General features: G+C 35.8%; 2 protein-coding genes across 11 annotated transcripts in view; both read left to right on the top strand.

The window, feature by feature from the left end:
* Nucleotides 1-365: 365 nt before the first annotated feature.
* Nucleotides 366-5,586, top strand: LOC6643325 (regulator of G-protein signaling 17). Of its 3 annotated transcripts, none has more exons than XM_015178238.3 (7): nt 366-2,247; nt 2,353-2,661; nt 2,823-2,831; nt 4,285-4,362; nt 4,431-4,492; nt 4,557-4,845; nt 4,911-5,586. In XM_015178238.3, exons 2-7 carry the CDS (start codon nt 2,354-2,356, stop codon nt 4,993-4,995), a joined length of 831 nt encoding a protein of 276 aa, XP_015033724.1. In that variant the 5' UTR covers nt 366-2,247; nt 2,353; the 3' UTR covers nt 4,996-5,586. The 3 variants fall into 3 exon arrangements, with proteins under 3 accessions (XP_015033724.1, XP_002066189.2, XP_023032061.1); XM_002066153.4 differs by having other exon boundaries at nt 2,308-2,661; XM_023176293.2 differs by lacking the exon at nt 2,823-2,831.
* Nucleotides 5,587-12,423: 6,837 nt separating this feature from the next.
* Nucleotides 12,424-24,172, top strand: part of LOC6643264 (protein grainyhead) — a 51,914-nt gene continuing 40,165 nt past the window's right edge. For 7 of the 8 annotated variants that reach the window (XM_002066156.4, XM_015178240.3, XM_023176297.2 and 4 more), the window contains exons 1-2: nt 12,424-13,083; nt 21,139-22,874. In XM_002066156.4, coding sequence (XP_002066192.2) covers nt 21,562-22,874 — 1,313 coding nt within the window. In that variant the 5' untranslated portion in view covers nt 12,424-13,083; nt 21,139-21,561. Of the gene's footprint in view, nt 13,094-21,138; nt 22,875-24,172 lie in introns of all 8 variants that reach the window. The other variant, XM_047009697.1, reaches the window with a different exon arrangement.

The raw sequence follows: 24,172 nt of genomic DNA, 5'->3' as shown, positions 1-24,172 counted from the left end.
TTTAGGTTTTATTTTGGGCCAAATGGCAAATGCCAAAAACGTTTTCAATCTGTTCCGATAATCTGTTTTGAATTCTCCTTTGAATACAACCCTGCCAATCGAAAGCTTGCGCACTCCTCCCACTCACTTACCCCCAACTTAACTGTATAGCTATTTGTGAAAGCTTTCTCCGTAATGTTTCCGTGTCCACCTTTGCACTCATCTGATGGCTCCATTTTGCCGTCCTACTCTCGCTCTCTCTCTCGCTCGCTCTCTGCCATATCGGTCGCTCTCCCGTTCTAGATCTTTTAATTTTTTTCCTTTTTTTTTTTGGTTCGCTGGGGAGGAGCGCGCGCATTGGAAAAATCAAATGCTGCCACGGCTGGGAAAATCAGTCCGTGGCCTGCCTTTGCCCCAAGAGCAAAGAGAAAACGTTCTCCCACAAAATAGAATAAAGAAAAATATACCACACATACAAGAAAAAAAAAATTAAAAATAAAGGAAAAAGAAGATAATTAAAAGAAAAATAATAAAACACTTGTGCTCGAGGATTTTAGTGAGGCAATTTTTGGCAATTACAGAAACAACCAAGAAAAAGAAATTAAATAAAGAAAACCACTGAAAACAAATAATGTGTGTGAGTGTGTGTTTGTGTGTGCGCGTGTGTGTGTAGAGGAAAAGCTAGGTAAAATATGAATATGTGAAAATGTGTGGTAAAAGCAGAGCCCGAAGAACACAAAATATGGCTAAATGAAAGGCTAAAGAGATACAAAAATCAAGTCAAATGATTTGAAAAACGAAAATAATTTGCAAAATTCTCGTGTAGTTTTTAGTATCCGATAATCATAAACGAAGTAACGACGAATATAATCCAAGAAAATCAAAGCAAATAGAATAGTAAGAAAAAGAAGAAAATACACATATTTTAGTGGCAGTGGCAGGCAAAAATTCGTATGTACTCGTTGCTCCTAAACATACATACAGACACCCACACGCCCTCCCCCAACCGCCCAAAAACGACGACGACGACGACGTCGACGACGGCGACGACGACCACCGACAAAAACCAAAGCACACACTAGAGTCAATAGGTGTGTGTGTGTGCCAGTAACTGTGTTTGTGTGTGTGTGTGTGTGTGGGAACAATAATAATTCGAGATATATTTTATGATAAATGCAACAACTATGCTAATCCTAACTAGTAACTAGCTCCATCAGACCAACGGAAAAGGCTCAACCACACAAAATAAAAGAAAAAATCACGCATACGCCCCGCCAGCCATTCAATTGAAAGGTGCCTGCTTGCGCCTCAGTGTGCGTGTGCGTGTGCGTGTGTGTGTGTGTGTGTGTGCGTGGTCGTGTGCGTGTCCAATCGTGTATGCCAGCCAACATGTGTGTGTGCGCGAACATGTCTGTGTGTGTGTGTAATGACTAAAACAAGAAAACAACAAAAATATTTAACAACTACATAGCTCCAGCTGCTCATAAATTTCGTAATGTTGTCCCTGGTGCAGGGCCACAGATTCAATTGGAATATGTAAATCGGGCCAAAAGGTTCCCCCCTGCCCCAGCCCACGCAAGCAAAGCAGGAAGAAGAAATACTTCTAGGACTACGACTTTAACAAAGCAAAACGGAGGCTATGTCGTGACATTTGCATTTAACATCACAAAAAACGACAAAACGACAAAACGAAAAACGGAAAGGAAAATACAATAATTTTACGCCCACCTAAACCCGCGCTACATCCCCGCCCTCAAGGAAAGAACGAAAGAAAGGCAAAAGTAATTGCTCTTAGTTCGGAAAAAAAGAAAGAAAAATCAAAGTAAAATCGTAACGGAGTTTTAGCATTTTGAGAATATACGGAGGCGGAGAAAAAAAAAAGGAAAAAAAAATACTAAAAAGAACAACAGGAAAAAGTGAGCGCAAGAGAGAAAACGAGAGAGTGTGAGCGGAGAGAGAGAGCGATAAATACGTACGTAACGGTACTTAGCTGGCACTCTCCTGCGAGCTTATAAACAAACGCGCCTGCCCTGCTGCTACTGCTGCTGCTGCTGCTGTGAGTAAACGAGAGAGGGAGAGCGAGGAAGAGACACAACCACCAAGTGAGCGTGTATATGAGTGTGTGGGCGAGGGACGACAACGACAACGACGACCACGACCACGACGACGACGACAAACGGTAGGTCAGTGGCAGTGGGCGGTCTAGCAGCTGTGGCAACACCAACACCAACACCAGCGCCAACATCAACTCGAACTTTGGGAGGGCAGGTAAGTGGCGTTAGTTAAGTTAAAGGCCCTTCAAGCTGAAAAGAAAATATCATCATTCAGCATTCTGTTCTGTCACACTTGCTGTCTCTCTGTCGCTTCCTGTAGCATGTCCTGCACTGTATCCGAGCTACCCAGTGGTTGTCGTCTGCGCGGCATGACTGCATCATCACAACAGACAGCTGCCTCCAATAATGGCGCTAACAATGGTAACAACGGTGGCAGCGGTGGTCCATCTGCAACAACAGTAGCGGGCGGGAGTGGTGGAGGAGGAGGCGGTGGTGGCGTTGGCGGTGGCACTGTGACAACTGTCATTGCCACCTCGAATGTATTGCAAGAATCGAATGCTCCGCTGCAACGACAGCAATCACAGAAACCGTGTTGCTTCTGCTGGTGTTGTTGTTGCTCCTGCTCCTGGTGAGTGTTGCCTCAATTATCCTTTAGTTAACCCTCAACTAAAAAAAATAATAATACATGCCAACCAACAACAACAATCAATTCCTATCTATTTTCTAATGCCGCTCGATGGGAAACGCAATAACATCATCCAAAAACCAAATCCAATCGAAAAAAAATAGGGCCAAGTGGTAAGTTCTGCTTCTTTTTTTTTTTTTAATCATTGTGTATGGTTGAAAAAGCTTTCGCTCTTCTTCCTTGGCTCTCTCTGAATTCATTCACAATTTTCGGGAGCGCTAAGAAGAACAGCTAAGGGCACTTTTTAAATCAAATCAAATTCAAGTATATATTATGTACATACATACATACATACATACATATGTATGGGTTCGTGACCGAGCGTGTGTGTGTGTGTTTCGTGGAGGCTACTTCCACCTCGCCGCGTGTTGCAAGTTTTTTGGTGAATGAATCTTTTTCGCCCTCGCGCCTTTCTATATATATGTATATATGTATGTACATGGCAAGGAGTTGGTCATGTCATTTGATTCACAAATTACATACATAAATACATATACATACATTTATGTATGTCTGTATGTACACACATTAATATGTATGTTAGCCGCAAACTGATAACTGGGCAAATGGGCAAACAGATAACAAAGCTTTGTCAAGTTCGACCACGATATGATATATACCCGCAAATCTATATTTTTTTATGGAACCTTTTCGATTAGAGTGAACCAGAACGAACGGACAGTACATAAATCTAGACGGAAGGGTTACCAATAAATATCATTCTTTGATAAGAACTTTCAGTGACCTTTTACTACTTTTGAAACAATCCCTTTTTGCTTTCTTTATCAAATGTCAATATGTGTACATTTTAAAAAGATATTTTAAAGTTCATGGTGCAAAAAATGTCGCACACTCTAAATTTTATGTGAGCTAAACCAAATAATCTAAAACATTTTTGAATTTGTTTCATTTGAATGTGACTTGAATTAAGAGAAAAATTTGAAGAAAGAAAAATATTTTGGATGTAATCTGGAGCAGTCCGATTTGTTACATATGTACATTTATTGCTTTTCTGGATCCCCAATTAATAACCTGGCTATTTTTTTTGTAATAATGAAAGTTTATTTTGAATAATGTTTACATTCAAATTATAAAAACCAAACCTTCTAAATGTTCGTTACATTCAAAAACAAACATTTTTCGAGTTGAAAAATGCTCAAAAATACGTAAAGAAAAACAAAACACTTAAACCATTTAATTAAAATAAATGTTGTTAGTTTTGTTTGTTTTGGAGTTTAATTAACAAACTAATAAAAGATTTAAAGTGTGTCCCGAAAAGTATGCTACATTATTGTTATAGTCCAAAGTGATGCTAAATTCAAACTAATTATTTCCTATATAACCCAAGAAGTATGCTAACAAATTGTCTTTTCATTTATTTTACATTTCTTTTTAAGGTTTTAATAGAATAAAAGATATTCTATAAGTAGGCATACTCGATCATTTAATGGTTTTTGTTTCGATCCTATAAAAATAAGATAGTTTGGTCAAATCGCTAACGCACTAATTTTATAATTTATGAAACATCTTTTGCTTATATTCACCTATTAAATTATTTTTTTACAGTCTTGCCATTAAAAATGCCGATGAAAATGCGCCGACCAAACGTGATCTCGTTAGTTCCGAATTCTTAGATGGCGAACAGTAAGTATTTTCATAAAAAGAAATAATTTTTTTAGTTTAAAATTGCTGATTATTGTTTTTGTTTATAGACCAACACTAGAAGAAATCCGAAGCTGGGGCAAAAGCTTTGACAAATTAATGAAAAATTCAAGTGCGTATACAAATAATCAGTTTATGTGAAATAGATATAATGAAAACTCTTTCTTTACTTTCAGCTGGCCGTAAGGTTTTCCGGGACTTTCTGCGTAGCGAATTTAGTGAAGAGAATATTTTATTTTGGTTGGCCTGCGAGGACCTTAAGAAGGAGAACAGCGCCGAAGTGGTCGAGGAAAAGGCGCGCCTGATATATGAGGATTATATATCGATATTGTCACCGCGTGAAGTGTCATTGGATTCGCGAGTACGCGAAATAGTCAATCGCAATATGATTGAGCCAACGACGCACACATTCGACGAAGCTCAAATACAGATCTATACGCTAATGCACAGAGACTCATATCCGAGGTGAGTGGAAACTCTTTACCAAACCTTTTTCAGAGTACTAATTACAATTTGTTTGGTTTTCCTAGATTCCTAAACTCTCAAAAGTTCAAGACACTCGCTCAAATGCAAGACAATTCGAATGCTGGTTCCAATGCGGATAGCCCCACTTAGATGATTGTTCGGTGATAATCGGAATGATGATGTTGACGATAGCGATATGTTGATTTTTGTTATTGTTTTTCTTAAAGTATTATTTATTGGATTGCCTCCAAAATGTCAAAAAAATGTCAAAAGCCGCTTCTGGAGTGATTTAAGCAATATGTAGCCAGTCATTTTCAATAGAATCAGAATCCATATAATCATTTTGCATGGAGAAGCGGCTTTTTGGAGACAATCCAGAAACTTAGGCACATATATATACATATATGTACTATATATATTTGGATTAATGTGAAACGGATTCCTTCTTTTCTAACTACAAGTATGTTCTAGTCGTTAACAAACCAAAGAATAACGTAACTGGGCGATTTATATTAGTTTATAAAAACAAAAAACACCCCAAAAAAAAAAAAACAAACCAGAATTAGTTGTTAATTAAATAAAAAATCGGTTGAAAGTATTTTGAGGAAATAGAAGAAGATGAAGCATTTTTTTCAAGCGATCGAGTAAAACGAGCAAACACAAATAGCATCTATTGTAATATTAGTTCCATAAGATGTATTAATCAAATTGAATGAAACAAACAAAAAAAAAGGAAGAAAAAAAACAAACAAACCATACAAAACAAAACAAAACAAGAAACAAAGAAAGGAAAATATGCAAAACTTTTTCCAACCAAAAAAACCGAAAACAAAACATTTTTAAAAACGTATTACATACATTTATATTAACGTATATATACACGCACATATATATGTATATATATATTTAACTTAATTAGTTTTGAAAACGTTTTAGGTCATACATATGAGTAACGACATCGAAGCATTTTGTAAATACAACAACAGAACAACAGTAACATAATAAATAGCAAGATTTCACAAAGATTTAATTAAATACCTATATATAATAAAAATCATTAAATATAAATCAAGAAAATGTTTATAACTTAAATTCAATCCAAGTACAACTACCACAGAAATACAAAAAAAAAACATAGCAATCGAACTTTCTATCTAAATACTTGCAAATGTGGTAAAGTCTAAAATTTAAATAAATAGCTGAGGGCTAAAATATTTTGCAAGTATTTGGATGGCCTCATCTACAGTTGAAACCAGAAACATACACATACAAATATAATACATATGTAAAGCTATAGAACTGTATAGTGTATGCTATAGTATATGTGGAGTGACCATCATCATATATAAACACGTCTTTCCCTATATAGATTTGATTTTAAAACCAAAGATCACTAAATTTACTTCGGCAACGCCGGAAATTATATATCCTTGCAGAATTTCTAATTGTGTATCCATATACAGTTACTTTTGTCTGATATCTTTACAAGAATTGCTAAAGAAATGCAAAAAATGTGCTAAAGCTTTGCATACTCTTTAATTCTCTTTGTTTCGTTGCAATTCTCAACTAGTTTTAGTGTTGAAAGGAGCAACCTGTTCACCTTTTAATCTCTCGAGCTAGATTTTATGATAAAATCATTGAGATCGTCGTATTATTTAGATTCTGTAAATTTACTTAAACACTTTTTACTTTATAAGCTAATCAAGTAAATCCAAACTAGCAAAATGCAAGGTTATATTGTCCATGAAAGATCTACGAAATTAGAAGATTTTAACGAAAACCTTTCTCAAAAACTTTCTCTACTACTATATAAATATATATATTTTAAAGTTTTTCTATGCGAAAAGAAAAAAAACAAACCATATAGAAACAAAAGAAAACGTTTCGCAATATCACTGCCAACAAAAGCTCTGCAAGATATGTACAGATACATATATGTGTATATATCAAAGAGATGCGTTTAATACGAAAAGAAAATCCAAATAATTGACTCCTCAAATCCCAACACACACACACACACTCGCTCATCCTATCATTCACACCAACACAACACACACACTATTACACAGTGGAAATTCATTTACTCTCCTTCATTAAGCAGTATTACCTTTAAAGAAAATGAAATTAACAAAATTATATCGTTAACTTTACATTTTAGCAAAACAAAAACAAAGTTGTCGAATTAATTATTATAAATATATAAACAAAAAAACAAAAAAAACAGTGAACGAAATATAAGCAAAAGTTAACATATGTTTTAACAACCAATAAGAAATCCCCAAAAGAAAAAAAAAATGTGACGTAGTGTTGAAGGAGCTGGAGGATGATGATGATAACACACACACATACATAACACACACACACACACACTCATAACCATTATTTGAAAGCACAAAGTTTGTATTAGAACCTAGATTGGTTGGTCTGATCATAACAGAAATAGAGAGAAAGAGAGAATGTTTATTTAGTAGTACTTAGTTAGTTGGTGTGCCTAGTTTTAAAGACATATACCTAACACACACACACACAAATACACATAAACACATAAACACTTTGCTAGAGTTTAAGTGTCTTCCAGTTGCAAATTTCAATCCTACCCAGTTACGAAACAGATCCAGTTCAAAATCCATCCATCCATCCACCCACCAAAGCCAGCAAAACAACAAAAAACAAACAAAAAACCAAAATCCAAAATAAAAAACTCCAATTTGTTTATTCGCAACTTAAATTACTACGTCACTCAGGCTGCTTCATGGAATTGAAAATTCGACAATTTTCCTAAATACTATTAATAACAAAAACAAAAAAAAAGAAGAAACAAAAAAAAACTAATACTACAAAGTGAATATAACTCGACTAGTAGTTACATTTTCCATGGTTTGTTAAATTAATTTTAGGACACTGAATAAAATGTTGTGTTATTTGCTTATTGTTTATGTTATATTTTTTATTTTTAAATACATTTTTGCAGAATAAAAATGAAAAACAAAAAGTAATAATTAAGACTTGTTTTTAAATACACAAAAAACAAAACAAAAAAAAAAGTAAATGAAAAATAAATCGATATGTATAAGTAAATTTAATAAAAGAAAATGTTAAACGTTTAATTTTTGATACACACACACACACACACAGAGACACACAAACACAACCATACAGACACTAAATGAAAACTCTTGCATACTTACCATATATACATACATACATACTAACTATATATAGAGGTATATGTATATAAACAAAAAATTTTCAAACAAATGAAAAAAAAACGTAATCAAGCATTAGTGAAAAGTTTCGACCAGTTAAAAAACCAAAAAAAGTTAATTTATTACAAATAAAAAACAAAACACAAAACATAAAATCAAGAGATTTCATATACAAAAATTAAGAAGACAAAACAAATTAAACAAAATAACAAAAAAAAAAAAACAAACAAAACAAAAATGAAATTAAACTAAACTAAGCCTAAATTTAGTTTTAAATATTTAATATATATTGCAATAATAAACAAACATGAAAATAAAAACTCAAATTTCAAAAAAAAAGCAAAGTAAAGTAATTTAAGAATTTATTTAAAGAGAATCGCCAAACTTTATAGACTAAAGGACGAAAATAGGAGGTAAAAACAGAAAGTCTCTTTCGTTTTTTAGTTTTGCAGCTGCTGCCTGCCTTTGGAGAAGCTGAAAATTCTATATATATAAAAACAAAAACTCTTTAAAAATAACAATTTGCTTGTGACCGTAAAATAGCCACGGTTAGAGAGCAGATCAAGCGGCATTAGCTGCAGATACAACGATTCTTTTAGGGGCCATATAAACCAATTAGCCGCCTTTCTAACGACCATCTCAGTAGGAAGAGCACTGAAAGAAGACACCCTACGGATCTTTGACGAAGCAGCCGACCAAATTAGTCGCGTACTTAATTTATGAGTTATGTAAATTTTTAACTCTTTTTCAGTATATGTACACACTACTTTTAGTTTGTCTACTAGAATTGTGCTGATTTTTTATTGAACTGTTTAAGTTGGAATCGTTGGGATCGGATCACTATATCATTGAAACTAATGGGAGAGAATTTTTCTTAATTTTGTTTTTAATCAATGGATGACTCATCATCTATAACTCTACGAGCCTAATTTATGAAATTTAAGCTTACTTAATAGTATTAATCTTACAATCGCTTTTGTCTTGCATCAGAATCCTTGATTTCTTAGAGTCATTAAATAAACTTTTTCCATTTATTCGTGCACTTTTCTTCTTAACCTTTCAAGAACTAAGTCTCGTCAGTATTAAAACTGATAGGTCGACTGGTTTACCTTAACTAGGACATAAATCTTCAAACTTATTATTTCACAACCTATTGAAAGAAACCTAAAAGTTTGAATTCGTGTTAAGGGAGTAGGCTTATAAATATTTGTAAGTATTTTTTGTATTAAGTTCGTTAAAATTAATATTCGATAATTATTCCCACGAATTAAATATATTCTACAGGCGTATGTGTATATTGACAGGTATTTGTCTGTTTAAAATCTAATTGCTTAAGGTTTGGATTGTTTAAAGTCCATTGACAAAAACCCCAAAATATTGAAATATCCAAAAAAAATGCAATTGTTTGTACTAAAATAATGGAAAATTGTATCATATAAAGGCTTGCACATAAAAAAGTTGGAATCTGCAGTTGCAAGCTTTGCCGTTCTTTTTTGGCTTCATGTAGTTTGAATTCCCAACTACTTTTAACGTTAAAGATATGGTATGGCCATTACAACTGTGGATTCTTTAGTGAAGTCTGCTGATGATAAAACTGGGTGGTTCTTGAAATAGCTATACAGACAACCTGCTCACCTTTTGTGCTGCGTATGATTTAAAATCTTATAAATTAGTAAGATTTATTGACCTCAAGCCGGCTAAAACCCAGTTTTGATAAAGGCTTAAATCTTTATCTAGCATACAAAATGTTCAAAAATTGTTCCTCGGTTAAGAAATAAATAAACAGACATAGAAAGATAACTTTGACAAAATGCAAATGAATAAATTTGCAATAAGATAGTTTTTGTTGATTTATGAAATTGCATTATTTGTTTAAACATCAAAACATGCAAAAAAAAACCCTTTCAGGTGACCCTTGGAAAGCATCTATGCCTTGGTCGAAACATTTACACTTATTAATCCTATTACCATGTTATAGGATTGTAAAACAATCCACATAAGGTTGGGCAACACAATTGAACCAACAAGAATATGTATGTTGGTGTTCTTATGGACGAAATGACGAAACTTTTCTCATGACAAAAAATTGAAATGGAAATAGAGTTTTGATATAGAGTTATCTATGGTTTTTCTTTGAATTACCACTTGAGTCTTTCGCTTTTGTGTTCTCCCCTTCCTTTTGGGGTTTTATTTTTTTTTTACAGAGAGCGTATTCAAGTGGATACCGTAGGAACGTATGTATATTTGAGGCACCCTTTACCCACAACGTTGATTGCCGTCGCTACCGACGGACCGAACGGCCGACCGATGCTGAGGTGAGCTCTGGAGCTGAGGTTGAGGCCAAAGCTGAAAGCTATGGTTGGCGTCGGAGTCAGCGTCATCGGCATCAGCATCGGCAACGGCAACGGCAACGGAGTCGGAGTCTGTGTGTGCTTGAGGTACGTGAATAACTATTTTTCTGTATATCTCTATATGTGTGTGTGTGTGTGTGTGTGTGTGTGCGTGCGTGTGTGCTAGTGTGTCTTTGAGGTATGCGTTCAAAGATCTGGCTCTCTGTCTCTTACTCTCTGTCTCTACCTGATGCTTAACTGCAGCACCACCGACGCCGCCGCGCCACTACCACTTTCACAAGAGACACACATCAGGCTCAGAGCTGTAAGCCAGAAAATGACGACGACGAAAATTCGAAAACTGAAGCAAAAGGTAGAGGCGAATTCGAATGTTCGAAAATGAACACAAACGAACGAACGAACGAAAGAGAGAACTGAAAAATATATATGAAAAGCGCAAAAAAGTACAAAAACAAAAAAGAAGGCAATGCACACAGGGACGGTTCGAGAGACAGAACGGTAGATGGCGAGCGATTAACAAAAGTAAATCGATGTTAAGGCGGCAAGTTTGTTGCCTAAGTCTTTTGATTTTTACACTCATTCGCTCTCTTTCGCTCTCAGACGAATGCAGACCTGTTCAGGCTAAGGGTCACAAATATGCAGGTGCCTGCACCTACGGACATGGCTTAAGACGGCTCGGACGGACAAACCGACGGACAGACAGATGGCCTATCTACCTGTATAAGTCGCTACCAGTCTCCCTCTACATATATGCATGCGTGATTGTGTGTGTGTGTGTGTTTGCCTCGGGAGTGTAGACACAACATCATCGATTCGATGAATTTTCAGTTCCAATCCCTCTCCCGGTTAAGTCTCTCTCTCTTTTTCTCTCTCTGAATATCAGTTACGAAAGAGATGAAACCATAAAAAGCAATAATAATCGAGAGCTCGCTCTCACGATGCTCTCTCCCTCACAAGCACACACACCGAGACAATCACTCACCTGTGGCCGTATTACAGGCAACAGGCACATTTGCCCCACCACTACAAATGCAACAGAACGGAGCGTCAGCAGCGACGTCAACGTCAGCGTCGGCGGCACACACAACATTCAACAGTTGAACAATCTCCAATTGACTCTTTGGGCATTATAACCGACGAGACCGAGACTCGACTCAACGTTCATTCGCGACAAGTTTTTCGCTAAACAAAAAATTATATATGATTTCAATATATTAACTTAAAAAAGCATCGCTAAATTGCGAAAAATATATAATATTAACCAATCTGTGTGAGTGTCAATGTGAGTGTGTCTGTGTGTTAAAGCCATAAAAACAAACAAACATCAAACAATAAAAACGCGCTTAAATTGTGTTTCCATTTTTATATATGTATATATATATTTTTTTTTGGTAAAAACAATACGAAGAAGAAAAAAATTTCAGTTAAGAAGAAGAAGCAGCAGCAAAAAAAATAACGTCGAAAAAATTCGTTCGTATAAGCAAGAGTGTGTGTGTGTGTATGAGTGTTTGTGTGTGTGTCTGTGTTAGTCTCTCTGCTCGAAAATATAGCTCTATGTCTCTGTGTATGTGTGAGTGTGTGTGAGAGTTTGTATAAATGTGTCTGCGTGTGTGTTTGTGTGTGTGTGAGCTAAAATGAGACGCCATCAAAGCTGAGCTCTGAAAGCAATAATAAAAAATTCAAAATAAAAATAGTGATTAATAACAAACCAAGAACAACAACAAAAGCAACCACAACACAAATAAAGAGATATATATATATGTATATATATGTATATTAATTAAACTACTACACAGATACATAGAGACGCCAGCGAGCATACACATGGCAGGGCAATACACACACACATATGTATACCAACACACACACAACTGAAACTACTATGAAAAATGTTTAAACAGAGAAAATACTTAAATATGCCCCCGCATTTACCTTTATTTAATTCCTTTTCATTTCGTGTTCGTGGCAATTAAACAACAACAACAGCAAAACAAAAAGAAAAAAACAAAACAAAAATAAATCAACGTTTTCCTAAAGCAAAACAAATGTTAACAAATGTGAGTTCCAAAATGCACAAACCTATGCCCGCCCGCCAGCAACAGCAACAACTACGGCAACACCACCAACAGCAACAGCAGCAGCAGCAACAACAACAACAGCTTCACATACCACAATATCTACAGATATTAGAAGCCAAACTCAAAGCCATTGTGTAAGCCAAAAAGAAAAAAAAAAGCATAGGCCATAAGCCCAAGACGCAGACACAACTACAGCAACAGCAGCAACAACAACAACAGCAGCACAAAGTGGCGAAAGGTGCACCCACCAGCAACATACAGCAGCAACAGCCTTTGCAATCGTTAGTTCGTTGGTTTTTCTTAGTGTTTGTGTATATATATTTCTTTTTTTGGCATTTTGGCATGCGTTGAGCTCGAGCTATCACTCCCTCTCACTCTATATCTCTCTGTGTCTCTCTCGCTCTGTCTGTCTCTTTGACTCCTGGCTCCAGTTGGGACACGTGATAAGTGCAATCTTGTGTGATTCGTGATCGTGTGCCATAGATCCCAGCTCAATCCTTTTCGATTAGTGCCAAAAAAAAAGAAACAACAAACAAACATCAAAAAGTCCTTCAACAAACCAACGAACTTTACCTGTAGGAATTGCAGCTGTTAAGCCAAAATGTAAGTAAATGTAAGTACTAACTTACTCAGAAGTAATTATAAACTCATCAAATGCAACTCTGGGCATGGGCATGGGCAGGGTAAAAGGTTCCCTAACAAACCAAACAGATACAGATCAGACCCATAAGAGTCATAAAATGAAAAGAGCACCCTGTATTTGTATGTTTAGTAAGGCAGACAACAGCAGCAGCAGCAGCCTCAATGGTCGTTGTTGTTGTTGTTGGTGGTGGTGGTGGTTGCTGCTGCTGCTAGTATCTTTTGCGCACACATTCCTCTTTGTGGCCAACGACGACGTTAACGTCGCAGCAGCAGCTACGTCGACAGCGGCAGCAGCAGCAGGTAAAGGCGCATTAGTATAGGTGTGGGTTAGAGGGAGAGCATTTTGAGACTTCGAGTCACACAAAGCGGGAGTGAAAAGGTATCAAAAGGTGTTGTTGTTGTTCTTACTGTTGCCTCTTTCGTTTCTTCTCCTTCTTCTTCCTCTTCTTGGTCGAAAATCGATGGATGTTTGGCCCATGTATTTCTGATTACATTTTCTTTGCTGCCTCTGCCTTTGCCTCTGCTGCTGCTCTTGTTGTTCTTTTCTTTTTTTTTTATTATTATTATTTTTATTTTACGTTCTTTTTTTTTGGCTTTTCGGTTTTTTTTTGGGGTTTTTTTTGTTGTTGTTGTTGGTGGTGGTAGCGGCCGCACGTTGATGATGGTGATCAATTTAGTGCTGTGCGATTATGGTACAGTAAAATGAACATTGTCGTCGTCGTCGTCACTCACGCACACATCTTAAGATACAAAACGCGCACACAGATAGACACACACACACACACACACACAACGGTTTACACACAGATACATTTTAACCCACACACAAAAGCCCCGCCAAAAGGGGGAACTTCAACGTCGTTGCCGTTGTAGTCGACGTCGTCGTGAGAGAGTTATTTTATTTTCGTGTTCGTGTTAACGTTTATTGTTTTTCTTTTCTTTCTTCTCATTTCTTCGTTTCTTACCTTTTTGACTCTCAGTTGCAATCCCATACAATTCCCATACCCAATTCCCCATGCCTCATTCCCCCAGACCAAGACCGAGACTGAGACTGAGACTGAGACTGAGCCTCAGACTCTTTTTGTCCCGGGGTTGGCTGGTTGCCTTTAACTTGGCTTATTGATGCCCAGGTTTTGACCGTTGATGGCTTAGGGTTACCTTGCGTTTGCTCATTTTTTCTTTCTTTTTTGTTTTTGTATTGTTTTTTTTTTTTTTGGGTCTCTCAATGATTGGGCTAAGGGTATATGGTAAAATCAAATGGCTGATTAAATTATGTCAAATCTTAATGGGCTTTGAAATGATATTCCATTGCTTTGATGATATGCCCAGAGATTGAGACAGAGTAAAATAAAATTAGAAAGAATAGGCAATAGGAAGACTTCAATTGATACACAGAGACAATGTTGGTATCTGTGTCTGTGTGTGTGTGTGTGTGTATGAGAATGAAAAAAAGGGGGGAATAGAATTATCGTAGGCGTTGTCTATATATGCTCAAGGGGTATTGATATTGCTGCTGCTGTGGGTAATTGTGCTACAAGTCGAAGGCCTAGTCATGATTAATAAATAAATATTCATTTAAAATTGTTATTACAAATTTCCAAGTTGATCAATCTATGATATATAATATAAAAAAGCAGTTAGCTTAATAGTAATATATAACTCATGTCAATTGTTTTTATGGTAACAATAGATAATCGGTTCTAAGTTTAATTTGAAAAATTTACTTTGATTTTAATCAGATTTTAGTTTGCAATATCTTTGGAAGTATTTTAAAATGTACTTAATACGTATCTTCAACCTAAAGTAGACAGTTTAGAAAACTTTGATAATCTTATCGGTGGTTTTTGAAACAGATTCTAATTATTTTCTATAGCTAAATCAGTTTTATGGATTATTATTGTCTAAATTTTTCTATTAGAATCGATAACTCAACTGCTAAAGACCTTTTGCGACTATTCAAGAAACTATTAGAGAATTCCCTCATTTTCAGTAGAAAATAAAGTATGTTTAAAATAAATAATTTTCAGGATTAAAAAAAAAGCACCAAAATTTAAATATCTATTAAATGAAGATCATATTTTGTGTCCATTGAAAAAATTATTAAGGAAAAATTTGGTTTAAAATTTGGTCCATAGAATTGTGAAATAAATTGGCCAAAATTTATTTCTTAATTGAAGATTATTTTAAAGAAGGGTTTATTTAAATTTTTGGAACCTTTATTGTACAGAATTCTCATACATGTGTTGGTAATGGAATATATGTGTGAAAATTTCCCAAGTTAGCCACCTAAAAAAACCTTTGCGTATTTTTTACTCAAAAGTATCTATTTCGATTCATATAAATAAAGAAAAAATTTATTTTGAACAGTTTTCAAAGAATCAAACTTGTACCAAAGTTACTAGAAGCAATACTTTGTTGCAAGCTACTTTGAACACTTATTTTTTCTTACTGCTTTTATCAAGAATTTTTTTTAGCCTGGCCTTTTATTAGGCAAATATCTAAAAATGTTTTTTTTTTGTTTTGTCTAAGCCGCAAAATTTCAAAAGATAATAAGAAAAATCAAAATATTTCTGTGTTTTGGATTTGATTATAAGAAGTCTTTTACCTTATACCAATCCTTATACCAAATTATAAGATCGTATTAAGTTTCAAGTTATCACTATATTTATAAATATGTTCCAATAAGTTTTAGATCTTAGAAATCAAAAAGGCTAGAAATCTTGGAAGGGATTATAAATAGATATAGCCATAGATAATTTGTCAATCGAAAAAATCTGTTGGAATAATATAAACAAACCTTTTTTTTACAGTTTTTAAATATCCCTTGTCTATTGTCAGGATAGTATCCTGTATTAAGAACATTGAAAACATTTAAGAACATGAACTGCTTGAGCTGCTACCTTTCGAATGGGTTTCCTTATTTCCTAATTCTGTATTTAAGACCTTTTTTGGTGTAAAATTTAGTATAGACGTAGTCGTATAACGATCAGTAGGAACAAGTGGCCCATATGACACCAGGCCCGGGCGTGTTACGAATAACCCTAAGTAAAGTTAGTGTTGCAATCTCTACCCACTCCGATCTAAGGGCAAAGGCGTATTACATATGTATATAAACATAAATAAAACTAAAGAAATCGAAAATATTAAATGTAATAAGGTAATAGGTTACATATAAAAAGAAATCCGGATAGGTTAAGATAAAGATGATTACATTCAATAACGAGCGGGGAAGGACAAGAGCGAAGTTTTTATACTACAGTTTATAGTTGGGAATGTATTTTAGTAATTCCCAAAAGAGAGACTTCCATATCCGTTTTGTTCATTTATTACTTGCAACATAAGCAACTTGGAGTTTCTTTTGTAGAATTTCGTTACCTTCACCTTTCATTGCAATGACCATTCGAAAAATGTCTAGAGTTTGCCAATTCATTTGCTTAACGAAATTCAATTAAATAAATGCTTTCTTAGGAATAATAGAATGAAATTGTTTTTGTTTTCTTTTTTTTTATTTTATTACCTTTTCCCTACAACTACTGCTGCTCTCCCTTCCGCTCTAGTCTATGCTCAGTCTCTGTCTCTGTTTCACGATGGCATTAATCTTCTAGGGGCCACTCTCTTTCATTGATGCAAATAATCACCTGAGGGTCCAGCACAAAAGATATCCACCATCGACTTTAATTTCAAATCCAATTCTAAAGTGGCCCTCAGGGAATTTAGATACGTCATCGTCGTTCAACTACTACCCAATAATATTGACCCCAATTCCATTGGAATCAACTTCTACTAGTTTAATTGTTTCCTAATTGTCTTTTCTACTTTCTACCAAAGCGAGGCGAAGATACAGAGAGACAGAGAGAGATAGAGAAAGAGTCTCTTAGCATGTCTAATCGGATTTTGAGAATCTTTTGCATGCCACGCGCTGGGCAAAAGGTAAAGGCAATGGCAAATCATCAGCATCATCAGCATCATCATCATCATCATCACCATTAGCAATATTGACCGGTTCGGCGTCGCAGTCGGCTTTAGCAGCTGGCGGGTTGGCTGGTTGACTGGCTGATGGTGCATCATGTGTGTTTGTGTACAAAATAATGTGAGTGTGTGCCAAAAACTAGTCTATAAAGCACGCCACATGACACTGACCTCACCTACTAACGGAACCCCCGACACAAAAACCAGCATCAGCAGCGGCAGCAGCAGCACCAGCACCAGCAACATCAACATCAACGAGGAACAAAACAAGTTTATCCACATCCCAGCACAAAAAGGCAGCGGGCAGCATGAACTTTGCTGAGGCAACAGCAGCAGCAGCAGCGGCAGCGGCAAATTTGGTGTGTGTGGGGCTTTATCATCAAATAAGAAAATACTACATACAACCTGAACCTGAAACTGAACCTGGACCTGGACGACCGACCAAGCGACCGATCGACCGACCAACCAAACGACTGCCAGGAACCAGAAAGTCAGGCCAACTTCTGGATTAGGTCAAGGATTGGCGCTGGTTGCTTATTGTTGCTGCTGCTGCTGCTGTTGTTGTTGTTGTTGTCTGGGCATGGGTCTGGCTACCGGTACCTGTTCTGAGGCAGCAGCAACTTGTTGCTGGTGTCGATGTTGTTTTGTTTGTTTGGTTTGGTTTGGTTTCGTTTGGTTTGGTTTTCGTTTCAAAATCCCTCATAAACATGTTTTGTGTAGCAGCAGAAGCAGATAAAACTAAGTCAGAATGAGAGATTCTGGACTATTAACAGCTGATGGACTGACTGGTTAGTTGTTGTTTGTTGTTGCTGGGGCAGATTGTGGGCTGGTGGTATAGTGTGTGTGTGTGTGTTTGTGTGTTGATGTGTGTGAGTTTGTGTGTTGTGGGGGGGCTGTTTAATTTCACACAAAAAGCCGTTGTAAACAAAAAACAACATCGCACACAAATAAGGCAGAGAGAAGAGGCAGAGTTGACAGCGCTGCCAACGTTAGCGTCGATGCCGATGTTGGCGTTTGCTTTTTAGCCGCTTCTGCTTCCACCTGTTGTTGCTGCTGCCGCCGCTGCTGCTGCTGCTGCTGCTGTTATTGTTGTTGATGTGATGAGTTGAGTTATGCAGTTACACGTTTGACATTTGCGAAGGAGTCAAACTAGTTCGACGGGCACGTGTCGCAGCAAGTTGACGCCGACTTGGGCCAATCTGGGTCTGGGTTTGGTTTTCGGTTTGACTCTGGCTCTGGGTCTGGGTCTGTGTCTGGGTTTTGTTTGCCCCTTTTGTGCCGTCTGCCGGTCTGCCTACTCTGTATGTCTGTCTGCCGTCCGACTGCCTCTTCCGCATCCGCCACCCGCCTAACTTGATTGCCAGTTTAGCGGTTTCTGTTTCCATATCAGTTGATTGTTTGTTTGTTTGTTTGCTTATTTGTATATACGTATGTATGTATGTATGTTTGCTCGCTTTTGGACGCCGGTGACGCTGGTGACGTTTGAACTCGTTGTTGCCGCACAATTAAAAAAAGGCGCCAAGCAGACTGCATTTCCAGTTTGTTATCATAGTTTATATTTATTTACTTTTGGAAGAAGTCTGCCGTTTGTGACACTTGCCGTAATAAGCATAGCATTTCCTATTTAGAATCAAGTGTCATTAATATTTAAGACTTAAACAAACGTATGCACAACAAAAGTAAACAGAATTTTTCTAGCCATTAATAATGGATTTTAGTTTGAGTTAACTTGGTTAAATGTTCTTAGCCCTTCCTGGCCTTTAGGCAAATAAAGAAGACAGCTTTTAAATATTAGTAGGTGGCTATTTATTATTAAAAATTTCAGTTTTTACTCTTGCAAAAAGAATATAAAGTCTATTTGAGTTAACTTGAGAGTCCCTTAAAATCTTACGATTTGTCGAGTGTTTGAAATCTAAAATGGTTCGACATTTTTGAGCAACAAATCAAAACTTTAAATTATCAAGTGTTATTGGGTAACTGCTAATGTTTTACATATGCATAATCTAAATTAATTAATTAAAAAAAAAAATTTATTATAGTTATTGCTTCTAAGTAAATTCAATAGTTACTTTAAGGAGAAAAGGTGACCACTTGGGCGCTTGTCCTATGGAGTCTCAAAAGTAAAAGTTCTTAGTATATTTATATATGCTGTGGGTTGTATATTTCGGATTCCGACGAATAGGATCAATATATCATCAAGAATAGTGAATAGGTCAAGAATAGGTCATGAATTATTTTTTAAAATCTTTGTTATTTTCAAAGCTATTGACATATTAATATTTGTCAGTTTTATATATCTATTAACGCTTGTGCCAAATTTCATCAATAAATAAATAATTTACGCAATTGTCATACAATATTATATGGTAGTTTAATTACTATACCAAGTTTCATGAATATCGGATGACTATATCATATACATAGGTCTCATTTGAAAAATAATGTTGGTCAGAACAATATTTCTGCTTTTTTACGATTATCACAACGCTCAGGTTATTAGCCTACTGCCTAAGACTCTAGAACTCTGGCAATTCAATTGAATTCAATATGTGCTTCATTTCCAGTAATATAAATGCTTCATTAAAGCTAATGTTTAAGTAAGGATAACAGTGTTATTAGGCATAGGCTTTCCATCTGGGATATTTAAATGTCTGTTCAAATTAACCCTTCATTAACGGATGAAACTGGTTCAAAAAATCGATTTGAAGGTTTATTCAATGTAATTTTTGTGGAACTAATTATATACTTTCCTTTGATTGAAATATAGTCAAATAAAATACAGAATCTTTGAAAACAAACAAAACTTGCTTGTACAAATAATTGACATGTTATTATAAAGGAAAAAGGAAAGAAAACCTTTAATGTAAAGTTACTCTAGCTTATTTCTAGGATCGAGATACTAAACTCTGGTAATGTTGACTAAAATCCGATAACCATATTTAGTAGCTGTCATATAAAACGGCGATAATATTGCATTATATGCGCCGCATTGCTCCAGTCTAAGTTTGTAGGTCGTTTTCTCAGAAATACGACTTTTTCGAAGTTAGCCCTGATCCTCTGCTTATTTTTATCTTTTTTTTGAGCATTCATCTGAAATTTTGTTCTTTATTTAATATGTTTTTAACTTTTATATTTTATCTAGTTGTGTTTGGAATTTATTTAACTTTTGTATTATAGTTACATTCTTTTAATAAGATTAAATTAATCGAAAAACCTACTTTAAAGGTTCGTCATATTTCATTTCCTCCACTCTGAGTAAAATTCTGTTTTGTTGAAAGAGGAATATACAGAAATAACTTTGACATATTGTTAGATGTTCTTTGCAATATATTTTGATGAAATTTTTGGTTTTTTATGCAAACTCGGCATAAATTAATATGCTCTGGGGGTTATCATGTTTTCGGAATATGAAAACTATATATGTATAACTTGAATGTATTATCACATTTTTATCGATATTTTTTGGAGGGAAACGCTTTTGCAACATTTTTTCATTCTAGAAAGATTCGAAAAAGATTTTTCTATCTAAATAGAGGAAAATTAATGGAACCTTTTTCAATTTATATGGTATTTTCATAGAAAAGATCTATGTATGGATAAATTTATGTATTGAAAGTAGCTTTTGAAAATTGGAAACAATGCTATTTAGATTAAAACGAATTTAAATTAGCAAATTTTGCAATTTCGAACTTTATTTCTAATTCTTTAAAGCTACAACTGGTTGAGAATTACAAAGCAAATTAGGTTTGCATACTTGAGAGAGGTCAATTGATAGATATAAAAACATCGATCTTAATATAGAAACAATCAATCTTGTTATTATTCCAACCCAGTATATTGTACTCAATTATTGAAAACTCTACAGACTGAATCAATTAAAATTTATTATATTTGCTTTAAAATCGATCGAAAGTTAACCAACTTTAAACAAATTGGCCTTAGATTTAATGCATAGTAGATGCAATTTAACTTAGTTTGACTAATTTATAAATTTTTGTATGCCATTATTAACATATTTCCTGTTTTTATATATTTCTTTTATTACAGTTGGGCTGAAATTACAACGAAAGAGGAAGTCAAAAGTGGAGCGTGGAGTTTGTGTATGTTGCAAGTTCCTTAGTGCCATAAAACTACGATATTGAAAGAGCAGCAACAGCAACACAAAACCTAACAATAGCAGCAGAAACAGCAACAGCAACAGCAACAAGATCCAAGTGCCTTCGAAAACCATTTAAGTGATATTATTATGTTTATACTCAGAACAACAAACTTGCCACCACCACCACCACCAACACCACAAATAACAACAAATACAACAACACGAAGAACAACAACAAATATCATCAACTTCATTTCCATAACAAACTGAACGAGTGCAATCCAGAATCAAGTTCAAATTAGTTCATTAAGCCAGACGCAAGCGAAATAAGAGAAATCGCCTTTTCTATATAATTCTTTTATATATATAATATGTCCACATCCACCGCCACAACGAGTGTCATCACGTCCAACGAACTCTCGTTGTCCGCCCACGGACACGCCCACACATTGCATCAACATCCACACAGTCGTATTGGTGGCGGAGTCGGAGTGGGTGTCGGTGTTGGAGTCGGAGTCGGCGTTGGAGTCGGAGTTGTTGGTCACTTAAGTGACGCCTCACTCTCGCCCATACAGCAAGGCGGTGCCAATATTGTGGCAACCAGCAGCAATAGTTCACCACTGGCGGCCAACGGTGTTCCTTTGTTAACCACCATGCATCGTTCTCCGGATAGCCCGCAACCAGAGCTGGCCACAATGACAAATGTGAATGTCCTGGACTTGCATACAGATTCATCCAAACTCTATGACAAAGAGGCTGTTTTCATATATGAAACACCGAAAGTGGTAATGCCAGCGGATGGAGGAGGCGGTGGTGGTCCAGATGATGTTATAGATGCTAGAATTGCAGCCCAGCTCAGTTCACAGCAACAGCAGCAGCAGCAGCAACAACAGCAACAGCAGCAGCAGCAGCAGCAACAACAACAGCAGCAACAGGCAGATAATCAACCACTGGCCCGCATCGAATTCGATGAGAATCAAATTATTCGCGTTGTGGGACCTAATGGCGAACAGCAGCAGATTATTTCACGTGAGATTATCAATGGAGAGCATCACATCCTGTCGAGGAATGAGGCTGGCGAGCATATACTCACTCGCATTGTCAACGATCCGACGAAACTGATGCCCAATGACAATGCTGTCGCCATTGCCATGTACAATCAAGCCCAGAAGCTGAATAACGATCATCATCAGGCTGTCTATCAGACGTCTCCCCTGCCCTTGGATGCATCTGTTCTGCACTATAGCAACGATAATAATGTGATCAAGACTGAGGCCGATATCTATGAGGATCATAAGAAGCATGCGGCAGCAGCAGCGGCGGCAGCCAGTGCCGCTGGCTCCATAATCTATACCACCTCCGATCCGAATGGTGGGGTCAATGTCAACGTTAAGCAATTGCCACATCTCGCTGTGCCACAGAAGCTCGATCCGGATCTGTATCAGACGGACAAACATATCGATTTGATCTACAATGATGGAAGCAAAACAGTGATCTACTCGACCACAGATCAAAAGGGACTGGAGATCTATTCGGGCGGTGATATTGATAGTCTGGTCTCTGATGGTCAAGTTGTGGTCCAAGCGGGTCTGCCATATGCCCCAACCACAAGTGCCACCGGCCAACCAGTATATATAGTGTCTGATGGCGCATTGCCAGCGGGAGTCGAAGAGCATTTACAAAGGTAAGTGAAGCGAAAATTAACATTCTCAACAATTATTATTGCTATAAATACTAAGAAAAATGTGTTCAAAATCAGTTGGGAATCACAAGAGCAAATATCATAGATTTTCAATTACTTTGTCTTGCCTACTTTGGGGGATTTTTGGAGACTTTGATGGAGAGTTGTTCATAAATCGATTTGGATGGTCGTTTAACTCGTAATGTCAAGCTATTATCTCTTTGTGGAGACTTTTTAACGCTTAAGGAATTGTTCGTTTATTTTTAAAATGATTGTAGGAACACGTGTTCTCTACACGTAACGTGGAGACATTTCACAGTTTAGTTTAAAAATAACACTTTTCATTATTTTATTGTTGAAAAGACAAATTTGGTTTAATTTTTGTTTTGTAGAAACTTGTGTAGAGATGAGGAGACATTTTAGATTGTATTAAAAACTCAATATTTATGGAAAATGATTAATTTTTTTCGATAAGAATATTATGGAAGTGTCTTAAATTTGTGGAGACTTGTGTGTAGAGATTTGGAAGCACTTTTAGGTGCAGTACAGTTTTTAAGTTTTATATTAAAATGCAATTATGTATTTTTTTATTTTTTGAAACTTGTGTAGAGATGTGGAGACATTTTAGATTGTATCGAAAACTCAATATTTATGGAAAATTATTAATTATTTTCAAAAAGAAGATTCTGGAAGTGTCTTAAATTTGTGGAGACTTTTGTGTAGAGATTTGAAAGCAATTTCAGTTGTAAAGTTTTATACTACACCGCAATTATGTATTTTTTGTTTTTTTGAAACTTGTGTAGAAATGTAGAGAGCATTTAACTTGTTAGTTATGTTTATTCAAAATGTTTTTTAAAGTTTCTGGAGACTTCTGTGAATACTCTCAGAAGCTTTTCTCATGGTTTTAAAAACTCAATCAACAGTTTTAATGGAGCTATTGTTATGATAGGAGTAAAAATATATCAGTTGTTAGAGAATATTTAAGAAGACTTGTGTAGAAAGTGGAGACTTTTGAAAGCTCATAGTTCAAGACATCCATAAACTTTTCGAATAAACTGTAGCTGGTCAGCTATAAGTCGTTGAATACCCAAAGACTTTATAGACTTGTAAAGACCCATGTTTGGTAGAGTTAAGAATAACTCTAGTTTCGAAATAAAAATTCTTAAGATAATTTCCAATTAAAACCATTTTCATCTATGCCCTGAATGAGTATATTGTCTAGCTTGTTATATGTTAGCATCAAGGGCATTTTGTCACTAAAACTATTCAAGTTGGCATCCATGATTCCATTTCGTGTAAAT

This window comes from Drosophila willistoni, assembly GCF_018902025.1.
Source record: "Drosophila willistoni isolate 14030-0811.24 chromosome 2L unlocalized genomic scaffold, UCI_dwil_1.1 Seg168, whole genome shotgun sequence".
NCBI lineage: Eukaryota > Metazoa > Arthropoda > Insecta > Diptera > Drosophilidae > Drosophila > Drosophila willistoni.
The sequence above is the reverse complement of the archived record's forward strand: the minus strand, read 5'-3'. Positions and strand labels throughout refer to the sequence as shown.